This window comes from Cyrtonyx montezumae, unplaced genomic scaffold (assembly GCF_038088225.1).
Source record: "Cyrtonyx montezumae isolate F1298 unplaced genomic scaffold, pur_monq_1.0 scaffold_36, whole genome shotgun sequence".
Classification (NCBI taxonomy): domain Eukaryota; kingdom Metazoa; phylum Chordata; class Aves; order Galliformes; family Odontophoridae; genus Cyrtonyx; species Cyrtonyx montezumae.
Window position 1 is genome coordinate 8,102,529 of NW_027072041.1, and position 13,744 is coordinate 8,116,272.

The 13,744-nt window shown below is 36.8% G+C and overlaps 1 protein-coding gene across 1 annotated transcript in view; it reads right to left on the minus strand.

Annotated features, from left to right (window-relative positions):
- The window catches only part of FRMD3 (FERM domain containing 3), a 139,113-nt gene that overhangs the window by 14,632 nt on the left and 110,737 nt on the right, over window positions 1-13,744 (minus strand). The window contains exons 8-13 of the mRNA XM_065745643.1: window positions 12,226-12,314; window positions 9,035-9,098; window positions 7,957-8,045; window positions 6,575-6,649; window positions 5,934-6,002; window positions 2,359-2,480 (exon numbers count right to left, since the gene is read on the minus strand). Coding sequence (XP_065601715.1) covers window positions 2,359-2,480; window positions 5,934-6,002; window positions 6,575-6,649; window positions 7,957-8,045; window positions 9,035-9,098; window positions 12,226-12,314 — 508 coding nt within the window. The remainder of the gene's footprint in view (window positions 1-2,358; window positions 2,481-5,933; window positions 6,003-6,574; window positions 6,650-7,956; window positions 8,046-9,034; window positions 9,099-12,225; window positions 12,315-13,744) is intronic.

The following is a 13,744-nucleotide window of genomic DNA, read 5'->3' on the forward strand; positions in this document are numbered from 1 at the left end:
CATTTTCTTATCTGAAGATGAAATTTCATATGGGAGAATGGGTAGGCTATAGTTGTTTTTTCCTATTTGGTTGCAATATGGGTTTTTACATTTGAAAGGATTACGCTAAGGATAACAGGGCAGGCTGTTCGAAATCCCCTGCAGATTTCTAGCCCCATTGCTTTGTTCCCTAGCAACATACCAGTGACTGACAAAAAAGTTTCCCTCTCACCTCACAGTTTCTGTTAGTTTAATTTCAAACCTCTCCTCTAGCTTTAAGAAGCAAAGGTACTTACTCAAGCCAGCAATTAAAAAGGATAACACTGCAACCAACCGTTTTTTGGCCACATGTTTTGCTGACAATATACAAAGCTGATATAAAATTAAAAACAAGTGAGTTTTGTTCAGTTAAAAGAGAAAAATTGCATTGCCTTGAGTCTGCATGAACTGCCAACAGCACTGTGGCTGGCCTTGCTGATGAGTTGTCTGCCTCTGCCTACACAACATTAGTGCAACATCACATGAAGGTCTCAGCCATCAGCACCTTGAATGTAGGTTAAGCATAATGACCTTGCAGAAGTGTGAGTGTGGGTCCTGGAGGCTGCATGAGCCAGCCTACGCAGCTGGAGACAGCTGACCTGCCCCACAGCCAGCTTTGGCATGGCCATGCTGTGCTCAGCAGCATCTACAGACACTTTGGAAAGAACCCCAGATTGTCTGCCCCTCAGGCCCCACCATCTAAAGACTTGCCAATGTTGTCTGACATGTGTTGTGCACTAAAAGCAGTTTTCCACTACAGTTATGTCAGCCCCAGAGCTGGCTGCCCTCTCTCTCTCAGCCTACGAGCTCCTCCTCCTGTCATTGCCTTTGGCACATCACCTCGCCTGGATCACTCTCATGAGTCTCTTAAAGGTTGAGCCAGCAAGAAGTGGGCCACTGAACTGTTATTATTAATATTTTAACTCCTTGTACTAGTTCACTCCAAGGTGATTAGTGCTGGTGCAAGGGAGACAGTGGGAACATACAGCAAAAAGATGCATGTGGGCACGGCATGTGGGGAGGTGGGAGGAGAGCTGGTGTCTGTCCAAGCTGCAAGATCAGCTTTAACTGCAATTTGATAATACATCCAAGCCCTCTGCAGAAAATATAATGTGCGAGAGCTTAATACCATTAAATGGCAGCTAGAGATATTAAATTCTACAGAAAACCCACTGACAAGTATTTCTACTGAACCGTAATGATGACAACAATCTACTCACCTAAAAGGAAACAGTCTAGCATACGTAACATATGCATTTGAAGCACATCAGCACTCTGTAGTGAGCATATAGTAAATACAGTCAGCAGTTCCCAGAAATAGATTTCGTTGCTTAGAGTTATAAGTAAAACAGCAATCTGTTGTTACTCTGCAATAGTGGGAACCCCCTAGCAGGAAGGAACACAGTAGCTGATTCTTGGCTGCCAGAAAGTGAATTTCCAATAGATACAGGTATTTCACAGCAGAGGTAAATAAATAATTGTTAAAATTAGCTAAAATTACACAGCTATTGGTTCTGATTATTATAATCTAAGTACACAGACAATTAACTCATCCTACTTCTACAACATTCGGTGCATAAACTCCCAACAGTGAACAAATCAGGATTTCATGACTCCTACACAATGTAATTCAAAACATACTTCCAAGAAAATGAATACAGTTGCAAAAGATCAGCTGTTCTGATCCCCCTGAATTAAATGAAATAAATTAGCAATAAAGGTTGCATTTCCCAGCTTCTGATACTATTAGCTTGCTATATCTCAAGTAAGAAACATTTTTGTTTAGTTGGCTACCATTTTGTTACAAATAATGCAATTATCCTCATTTAAACTGACCAAGACGTTCATATCATTATTTGTAAGGACTGCATCTCAGAAATATTTAATGTGATCATTAAAATATCAAGGAATGAACACAAAGGTATAAAGCCTTGTTCTACAAAAGTCTTTTAAACTGTTCTTCAAATAACATCCTCTTTTGCTCATATAACTGAATTAGAGATTTCTTTCCCTAGCATTAAAACAGAAATAAACTAACATACATAGAAATAAACAGCAGATACTTTTTAGTAAAGGGTTACTACACATAACTGCAAGAAAAAAAATGATAAACAATATTTAATGGCAGTAACTTTCCTCAGAAAGTATTCTGCATGAGGCTTGTGCATAGTTCTTTGACCTAGTGATCGTACCTCAATGTGACATACTGAGCCTTAATGGTGTGTTCCTGGTGGAAACCACTACAATTTATCCTAAGTCAGTAGCAAAACTAAATGGTTTTCCATGTATTTCCAAATAAATATTGGTAAGCATTTGCCAGGAATTAGGTAACTGACTCACCTTCACCTAAAGGAACCTCTTCCTCCTCACATGGAGAAGGAAGGAGTGGTTGCAGAGGTTCCATATTAATAATGAGTTGCTTGTTCAGGGAGGGAGAGCTGCGACTCTGGGTAATGCTGGTTCTAAAAGAAAGGGAAAACAGGGTCAGTTTATTCACAAAAATAAACTTACCAGAGTCAAATAAACATATCTCATTTCAGAATCATTTTGCAAAAATTACAGTAGGCCTTGAGATATCATAACAAGCTCTTCACAATGAACACTGCTTTTGCCCATGTTACGTTGCACCCTTAGCAGATAAACTCTCCAACATCTGAAGCATAATAAATGGTTCTGTGCTTTGTGCAGCATGTCGCCTTCCGACCTCATGCAATATTGCAGTGTGTCACTCCTCTCCATACCACACAGCAGACATGAGTATTTGGCTTCAAGAAGGCAGACAGGATACAAATCATTTTGCTGATGTTACTTTGCCTCAGGGACTGAGTGAAGGACTTGTTATGGATTGAGCACTGCAAAGTAAAGAATACAGTGAGAACAACTCTATCCTTGTAGCTAACAGGTAAACAGAGATTTTGTTCTGAAGCACTGCAAATACTGCCTTTAGACCATGCCTTCAGGTGCTCATATGGGTTTTCTTTCTTGTTTTACTTGCCTCTAACAGATTTTCCTAATAACACATGTTGAACTTTCCCAGGAAACTTTAAGGAGTTGATTTGCTTTGGTCACATGGTGCACTAGCCTAAAATCACGTTACTGAGAAAATAAAATAGTCCTTCAGAATAAATTGTCTAGGACTTATACGTTACAGGCCTGAAGCAAGAGCTGAACCATTACATTTTAAAATATTTTTGACAGAAGCAAAGATGAAAGGAAAGAGTATTCTACTTGATTTCAAATGGTATATAGATTTGCATTTAGCATAGCTTAGTAATACTGCTCATGGTGCATTCTCTTCACCTGCCCTCAGCTTATCCCAGTTTAGGTTCTGTCTTAGAATTGCCAGTGAAAGAAAAGGCAGCAGACCCAGGAGCAGAGCTGAAGTTTCACAAGTATGTTTCGAGTTTGCAAAAAGACAGCTTTCAAGGACACACAGATAAACATACTGAGTAAAACATGTATGGGAAGTGAAGGGACTGCACATTGCTGAGGGTTTTGGAAAAATAAGGATGTCCTGTTCTAAGTCACATGACATGTCAGAAAATACTCTGTGGGGATAAAAAAGACTTCTTGTTCAATTACTATGATTCTCTTCTCATTAACATACACCCAAAGCAACATTCGTCCTCATTTGCATTACAAAGAGCAGTCCCTAATAACTATTAAATTTTCGCAATCCAGTGAAGTTTTCCACTGACATGAATGCTAACTATTATCACTGTAACCCAGCTGTACCTCTGCAGGCTTCTTGTCTATCTACTGGATATTTGTGTTTGTTGAGACAAGCTATGAAGACGCTCCCAAAATGGGAACTGTGCCTGCTAACACCTGTAAGACTCCAATATTTATTAACAGAGATCCCTCCTTCAAAAATGCCCTGAAGGCAAAAAAACAAAACAAATAAACAAAAAAACCTGTTAATGCTTCATGACTATACATTCCAGCAGATTTTCAGTCTACAATTCTTTAAATGTAATATCCAAATACAACACTGTATAGGAGCCACCTTAGAGCCGTTTCTCTCTACACAGCCTTGATATCACTGAACTGACCTTTAGGGGAGAGCAAAAAGGGACAAAAAATCATATTTATTTCTTCATACCTACAATCATAGAATTTCCACTAGCTTCTTTGCAACTGAAGAAAATCTCATTTTCAGGCTCCAAATCCAAACTAACTTCTACTAAAGCCTGTCTTTTTTTCACTTTTTCTTAGTTTCTCTTTTTTTTTATTTTGGAGCTGAAACTTATATTCTATGATTTTACCAATCTATTAGAAGAGCAGGCTATATATATCTCCCCCCATTTCAAAACCTGCATCACAAAAAAACTTCATGTCACTAGGCTTTTTCTTAGTCAGTCTAAAAAGCTGAATTTGAAGCTACCAAAATATTCTAAATGCAAGCAGTTGTAGGACGGATAATCATAAAAAAATACACATTCGTATTTACGGATGTTAAATATGTGTGGCATTGCACTATAAATATTACAAGTTTAATTTGTTTTTTTATTTACATGGAGAGTTTCAACAATGTACTCTTTATAATACTGAAAACAAATAAAAATGTAAGAAATAATTTTACTTTAAAATCTCTTTTTATCCCACAGAAGGAAAAAAGAAACCCTACATAAAGTAGGCAACAAGATACTTCCTTATCTGCGTAACTGATTTCATTTAAAATTCATTTTTATGCCCACGTATTCTGACTCAAGGATGGACTCATATTCTGATATCCTGCCTTCCGTGTTCCCAGATAACACTTTCTAGAACATCATTTACAGGATTTTTAAATATGATCTGTAAAAACATACGGAAAAACATACCTGCATGAGCTCATTTGTTCCGTACTAGAGCCAGGGAACATATTCTATTTTCTGCAGATATATTTCTATATTTTAATAAAAACAATCCACTTTTCTCTCAAGTGTAGGTGAAGTTTCCATATTCAAATATACTTTTTAACCCCCCTCAATCAAACAAACAAACAAAAAAACAGTCAACTAAGGATATAACTGCAGAACATTCAGAAAGTTAAGATTTGTAAACAGTTTTTAAATAGCACTATAGTCTCTTTCCTCTGGTGACATATGATATGATAGAGAATGACAAAATGGTCCCAAGCAGCACTGGGAGAGGTTTTGGAAGGTTCTCTTCACAGAAAGGTTGATCATGCACTGGAACAGGCTGCCCATGAAAGTGGCTTTCCTGAAGGCTTTTCAGGAGATGAGTGGGTGTGGCACTAACATGGCACGGGATTCAGTAGGTAAAGATATCAGGACTTGATGATCTTGAAGGTCTTTTCCAACCTAGATGATTCTATGAAATCAGACTTTCTTGCTGGCCTCTTCAGAAATAATTTGTTATCTTTAATTAGGTTTTGACAATTTTCATTGTCAAGAAAACAGTGATAAAGTCTAGAAATAATTAGTTTGCTCATAAAATCCAGATGATTACTTCTAACAAATCTATTTTTTTTCTCTTAAATAATGAACAAACTTTTTGCATCTTAAGCTTACTGGACTAGGGCGAAGCTGTTAAGTATACCTTTAAATATTCCCATATGAGTAAACAAAACAGTCTTTTGAAACTGGGAAAGAATTGGGAAATAAATGAGATTGTACTTATCTGTCAAAATCATGTAACAAGATTTTATGTCCCAACACAGAAAATAATATAAGCTAATTATCTAACCAATTAAAGCTAGCTTCAAAGCATCACAAATTAACTTTCCTTTTGTAGGAGATAAGACACTATTGTCTAAATTTTCTGCCACTGGCAACACACATTTCCAAATGTCTCAGCATGGAGGTTCAGAATGACAGTCATTACACCCCACAGAAAAGGAAAGAATGTGTCTGAGGAGTGCAATAATTCTTTTTTGTTCTTAAACTGTAATGCTGAATGTCAAGACATACCTGTGAACTTCCGGAGGTTCCCTCTGGATTTTAGAGCTTGCCTCCACCACCTCTTTGGCTACTTTTCCACTAGATTAAAATATGAATTATGTATTCAAGCAATTAAATATTAAAATGAGTTCGTAACATGTCAAGAGCTATACATATATGAATAATCAATGTATCTTTTTTTAAAAAGAGAATGAAAAAACACACTCAAAAGAAGTCTAAAATTGAAAACTCTGCTGATAAATGATCTACAACGTTACTGAAGAAAAAACAGATTCTTCTAATTGAATTCTAGGTTTTTCTAAGACCATCCCAGTAATGTACCCCTTTTCCAGAGTCGTCCAGCAACACTGCTTTACACTAAACATGATCTATACTAGCCACACATTTTTGTTTCTTAGAAGCTAAACCAAATCAGGGTCCCCATTACAGTGCAACTGCTCTTTGACAAAAGTCTGCATTAAGATTATTTTATAGGAGACCCAAAAGGGACAATACAATCTATTTTCAGTCCTGACCAGAAGTAGCTTTGCAAAGCTCTTCAGGAAGGAAGGAAAACACTGCAATTTGCTACAAGTAATAACTGTGTTTTGTTGTTGTTTATTTTTTTTTAACTTTCTGAAACAGTTTAGATTGAAAAAGGAATCACCCACCTGTAACGAAATCTACTGCCTTTAAAAAATATTTTGCTGCTGGACATGGTCTTGATCTGGCTGGATTTTGCATACCTTAGTGAAAAAGAACAAAGGCTGTCGTATTTTCAACACTGAAGAAACTGGGTGTGCAAAACTTAACAAGGTCATTTACAATCTGTGTTACTTTTATACAACAAAGTAATAATGATTTCACTTTTTATTAGACCTATAAGCAAATCTGTATATGAAGTGTCACACAAAACAATTTAGACAGTGCAGGATAACTGAAAATAAAGTGAGACTACCTGGATAGGGAAACATGAAAATGAAATGCAAAACACCTGCTGCATCTCTAAGGACTTTCATTCTTATGATGAAAGACTGCAATAATCCAACGACCCATTGGACAAGTTTACTCCAGGAGAAGACAACATGGCTATTCACTTCCGCTTTCCCACTTATCAAATAAAGAATACAGAAGCAGTATATTTGTCTCTAAAAGCAGATGCATTTCTGGAGTCTCTATGCTGACAACTTTAAGTAGCCTGCATCATACCATCATGCCACTTCTCCTTAAATACAAATTATGTAGCAGCCTTTTATCTCAACAAAGTCTGACCTACAAAGATCATAGAAGAGTACAACCTCAGGCAGGCTATTTCTTTGATGTATGGTGTCTTCAAAATGGCAAACTGATTTCATATGAGTCTCGCATTCTCAAATCCTAGCGGCCAATATTCTATGGCTTACAAGTAGTTGAAAATAATCACTGCCATTAACTCAGAGCCTGGACTGAGTCATAACTAAAACTCTATTTTTCACCATAGAGATGAATTAGCAGCTCTACTGTAGCATTTCATATTTATGGCTTTCTCACTGAATATAGTAATTGAATTATAAGGATACATTATCAATATTAAAATAAAAGAAGGAATCTCCTCCAAAATAAAGTAAGTGATTAACATCCATGGTAGAAAATACATTCTTCCTAGGCAGTTATAGGGTAAGGGTGATGAGTCCCTCTTACACCATTCCCTATGTGTTTCTATGTCCCTACAAAGAAAATTTTTTAATAAAAATAATAATATGATAGTGTAAGGAGAGATTAACTAGCAGAAAAAACTGCCTACCCAAAGGGAAGTATACAGCATATATACAGTATACAGGGCTAAGATTAACAAATTTCTAAACACAAGCTCAGTACCATGTCCATCCAACATCACCTTTATGTTTCTAAACATTTTGTAGTACTGGCATGAAATAAAATAATATTCCCTCTGAACTTGCATATTTTTTGTTTCTATTTTGAATTCTGAAACTGAACATTTCATTTGGAATAGTCTTCTAGTGACACACATTTTTTTCCGTTTAGTATAGATGAGGACTGCAGTTTTACTTACTTGTAAAAAGCCTGGTTCTCCACCCCACACTTCCAAAGATGCTTGCAGGCTGCTGGTGTTGAGGTATGGAATGTCAGCACAGCTTTTTTCTATGTGCAAGTACAAGATGACAAAAAAAAAATCAAACAGTCTAAATCTGAAAGATTGAAGCATTCATACTGATGGCTATCACTAATAACCATATACACTGAAGACCAAATTTTCCTGTGTATCCTCCATCTGTGGTTTACTAAAAGAAATATATCTCATACGTAGCTGATAATCAAGCTACTCATGCACATTTTTCAGAAATAAGAAGGAATGCTCTGAAGGGGTAGAAAAGAACACACATGTAAATGACTTATGAGACAAATCTGTATTGACAGCCTTCAGCCCAAAACCAAAGGATCAAATTCTTTCTGCCCAATATTCTGCCATTATACAGTTGCTGTACTCTTACCATCTATTTCTCCCCTGTTCACTACATCCTATCATGAAATCCTCCTTGCTACCATACAAACAGCTACTTCAGGTACTGCTTCCTTCCTCCATTTTCTGTTCCTCACCCAGACTGCATCCAAAGAATCACTCTGCCCAAGGAGAAGCACTGATTAGAGCATGTTGTATGTAAAATTTCCCTGATTTTAATTGTAAGAGTTCAATGACAGTACTCTAATTAGGACAGATTTCATCCTATTTAGCTGAGAAAGACTTCAGAAAGTGATCCTAAATAGACAAAAATATTTCACTCTGATCCAGAGTTCAGTATGCATGAGATGCTGTTCATGCTACAGAGTAAGCAGGTGCAGCTTTAGTGTTTTAAAACCCATTAAAACTTGGCTAGACAGATAATCAAAACCAGGTGCAATCAACTCAGCACTGCATGCAGGTTAAGTAACAAACATCTCAACCCCTTGCAAATAAGACTCTTTTCTGACAGCAACAATATTCACATTCATTTGTATTCCATTTTAGATACAAAATGAAGTACGATTTTCATTATACTTCATAGAAGCTCAAGTTTGGTTAAAAAAAATGATATTATGTTTAAGCTGACTCTAAATCAAATACAGAATTCTGTAAAAATATTAAACCTGACCTCTCTCTGAGCTCCAAATACATAAAAAGTCTTCCCTTCAAATTTCAGCTTATAGACATCACACCTAGAAAGAGAAAAACGATTTACCATAGATAATAGAAAAGTATAAAATTAATTTGCATGCAGACCTCACTGATTCACAAACATCAAGCAGGCTTTCAAGAGACAAAAGCTTCAAGAGAGGTCTTACAACCTTCAGCACAAAAGTATGTAATATTCTAATTTCTTTTACAGCAGAGAAAATAAGCAGAGTATTTGTTTTACAACCCTAAGCACCTTAAAAATATTCATTTGAGATGCTGGAGAAGAAAAAGTGTTGACAGCACTTATTATTTGGTCTTGCGAGTTGTTCTATATTATAATTTAACCCAGGTTCAAAGCACAATCTAGATACAGAATAATGCTGCACCACATTAAGAAAATATAATTATCTCTGATTAAATTGCAATGGAAATTTCATCATCACCAGAGCTGAGATGAAGACACTGTAGTTTTGCAGTCTTCTCCGAGGACTCTGGATGCCGGACAGTTGAAATGGGAATGGCTCTGGAGGTAAGTAGGATGCTAGTCCAGAAATTTTCTAAAAAGTGTTCTGCTTTATCATTTATCACTAGCAACAAAAAAGTCCAGTTCCAGTGGAAAGATGTAAAGATGAAAAAAGATCATCTTTTGAAGTAAGAGAACAAAACTGTTTCCTTTTCTTGATTAAATCATTTGACACAATTGTTATACTGTGAAGTTACTCAGAGGTAAGTTACGTTATTCAATACCAAAGTGATTTGGGAGGCAGGTTGCAAAGATGCAATATGCTTTGGAACGTTATACAGAGATCAGTCAGTTCCTGAATCAAAAATTATTCATGAAATAAAATACATACGTAAACAACAATACAACAGTAATTCAAAGGTAAACCAGGAATCCAAAGACACTTCGGTTGAACCAACGCACTAAAAGAGTTCATGACCAATACATTACAGTGACAATAATTTACAGAACCAACTATTTTCTAAAACCCAATGCAAACTCAAGTGTGTAGTATATTTTACTGCTTTTTATTATTGTACTCTTGGTGTGTCCATCATAATTAATGCCCTTCATAATCAATAGTTAAGCTGTCTGTTCTCAAAATCTGATGAGATTTTGTGGGATAAGATCAGTAAAATCTGAAAACAAGGAAATCTCAAATATGAATTTTGGTTTTTACTCAGTGGTATAATTATCAGCTAATACCAATGAAAGGTACTCACTTCTGGGTTTTATAAATGAAAAGAGCAGTACAAGCATTACACTGTATCCAGATCAGTCTCATCAGATCAACCTTCCAATAGCCAGCATAACACTGAGACAACTTGATGGCTTTTCATCTATCAATATTTTATTTTGTTTACATGTCAGTGGACTATACATACAGATCTCCAAAAAGTCACATTACTTTTGCATGGAAACAAGAAAAATAAAGTACTCTGAAGCTCAATTCCCATAGTGTAGTAGACAGAAGCTTGGCAAGAGATACTCTCTCCATCATAGGATGACACAACAGTTAATGGACATGATGCTAAAAACACACACCACTTGAGCATTCCTACTAGAGCAACCTAACCTTAGGGAAACACACAATATGAATCCAGGATCATAAATGCACAGTATGTGATAAACATTCCCCAGAGCTGCATAGAGAAACAAATGTTAAATGTACAACTACACAGACTTTAAAACTCCGAGAATTTCAGATTATTCAGCTCTCAGGGACATTTCTATAGGCACAGAAGAACCCATCTCTATGTAAACAGCTGCCTCACCATTTCCTCATCTCCAGCCACTTCCTTCCCACAAGAAAGGCTGAGAGCCCTTCTAGGTATATGATGTTGGCACCAGTTCAGCAGCAGGATCAAAATGTGATTCATGAAATTCTGAGCCTGTACTTGCTCTGCACCACACTGCTGAGAGTACAGCCACCTCCTGTCATGCCATCTGCAGAAGCTCAGTTTTATCTCTCCCTTAAACATTGCTGAGACTGGACAACTAAGTCAAATATTTTAAAGGAAATAGCTGGGGGCAGGGGGAGAAGAAGTGAAAAGGAGGAAAAAAGAGGGGAGAAAAAAGTGAAAAGAAAAAACCCTCCATCAAAGAAAGAAAAAAAAAAAGAGAGAGAAGGACAAAGTAAGAAGAGGAAATCCAGTTCTGGAGATCCCAACACAAGAAGGATATTAAGTTCTCAGAGTGTCCAGAAGAGAGCCAAGAAGATAACTGGAGGGCTGGAGCACCAACCCTATGATGACAGGCTGAGTGAGCTGGGGCTCTTCAGCCTGGAGAAGGCTCCAGGGGGCCTTAATAGCAGCCTTCCAGTATCTGAAAGGGGCCTACAGGAAAGCTGGGGAGGGACTTTTCATAAAGGCGTGTAGTACAGGGACAAGGGGAAAAAACTAGAAGAGGGTAGATTTAGACTAGATGTTTGGAACAAATTATATACTGTGGAGATGGTGAGACAATGGAACAGTTTCCCCAGCAAGGCTGTAGATGCTCTCACCCCGGAGGCATTCAAGGCCAGGCTGGATGTGGCTTTGAGCAACCCGTTCTAGTGGGAGGTGTCTCTGTCTATAGCAGGGGAGTTGGAACTAGATGATCTTAAAGACCCCTTCCAACCCAAATCATTCTATGATTCTTCGAGAAAACACAAAATGGAAAACAATGAAAAGAAAGACTCAAAAGGCAACTGTCCAAGTGTCCACTCCTATAAGAAAAATAGCAATTCAAAGGCATTATCATCATCACCTCATCCTCTGCTCATCAAGTACTGCTTCTGAATTGAAGGAAGTTAACTGAATGAGGAAGCAATCAGTTTTTTAAGAGTCATATAAAAGTGCAGGTGGACTTTTGTAAACTTTTCCAGACATCTCTGTCAATACACTTCACTGGTAATTTAGCAAAATTGAAAAATCAGCTTACTCATTTTAGTGTTTTTACATTATGTTGACTAATGTACTCTGTTAAATCATTTTCAGTGCAGGAAGAACAAAATCAAATTATTCTGCTTCTTATTTGAGGTCCTTTAAAAACAAACAAACAAGGTAAAGCAAGAGAAGGAATATTTAAGTGGTTCATCCTAAAGAAAGCAAATACAGCTGAAAATAACAGAAAGGAAGACACAGGAGATAAGACTCTTGAATATGAATGCATTTTTACATGCTTACCATTTTAACAAATGAATTCGTTTGTTCCCCTGAAAAACTACAAATCCTGCAGCTGTGAATCCTAAAAATGTAGTTGTCCCTGTTGAGTCCTTAAAAGAGAAAAAAGAAATATAATTTTGCCTTTATCCAGTGAGGCATTTATTACTGATGGCAGAAGTTATAATTATATAATATAATTATAGGCTACCTGTATTTTATTTTCCTTTTCAAAATAAATTTTCTTTCAAGCTGTACACTTCTAAGGAACAAAGACTTACAGCAAATTGAGGCAAAACAAGATTTCACAATACCTTCTTCCTTTTTGAGATTTCTACTGTGACAGTACCTTTAAAAGACAACATTTACTAAAGTAAGCAAGCACTCTTGAGTTTAACGAGAACATTTAGTGATGGTTGCCTTTAAATTATGAAATAACATTTTTGAAAAATGTTCAGTTCCACAATGAAAGTTCTGCCTCATCTTTTCTGAGCTAAGAATCAGGTGATTTTGGTATTAACTGGAGTTCCTGCCCATCCCAAGTCCCAGACCCTCACCTTGTTAAAGTTTATCTGGCTTATTGTGCTTTATGCTCAGTTAAGAATAATAATCACAGACTAATTTGTTTCCTGAGAAAGAGACAAAAAAACTGGAAGGAACATCTTGTAGGCCACCGTGCTTTAGACTTCCAGAAGTCTAAAACCTTTTCTTTCATCACAGGCCACATACTCAGTGTGTCCCCACTCTGTAAGTCCTGCTTCATAGATAAAGAGGAGGTACAGAATGAATTCTGATTCTGTCCCAAGCACCAGCATAAGAGATGTCCTCTTAACATCTGCAGTGCAGCTTTGAACTAAAGTTTACAGTGTCACTGACTTCACTCATCTCTGAATCAGACCCTCTGTTTCACACAGAAGCACCATTCCTAGCATAGTATGTGTGAAATCTGAAGCAGCTTTATGTTAGAGGTGACTGCTTGAAGGCACTCGTCATCAAAGCAGCCAAATGGACAACAATCCACATTTCTGCTGTTTGACTAAATTAGACAGTGTACAAGGTGGCCTAAAATTAAAAGTAGCTACTAAAAAATGAAGCAGCAAACATTAAAACTAACAGGCTGCAGAGTATGTAGATAAAACCAAGTAATTAAAAACATAGGTGTAAGTGACAATCAGAACTTGTAACTGAAATCACCTTTTTTTAAAGAACCACAAAACAATCACTTAATTTGCTGTTCTTCCTAAGACTGACATATTTTGATGGTATTAGAAAAACTATTCTGCTGAGGTCTGACAATTTGCTTCTAATTCTGGATAACAGTAAGCCTGAATCTTCAAATTCCTGGCAAACAAGTATTTAATACCTGGAGCATTTACAAAACCTTTGCAGTAAGTGCAAAGAAACTATCAAATATAGTCATAACTTCTGGTCTGACACTCTACTATATTGCCCTGTGAAAGTCTCCTTCTTCTTTGATTGTCGCACAGATTTAAACATTCTTCTATGGGTAAAGGCAGTACCAGGGTAAGTTCTTTTATAACTG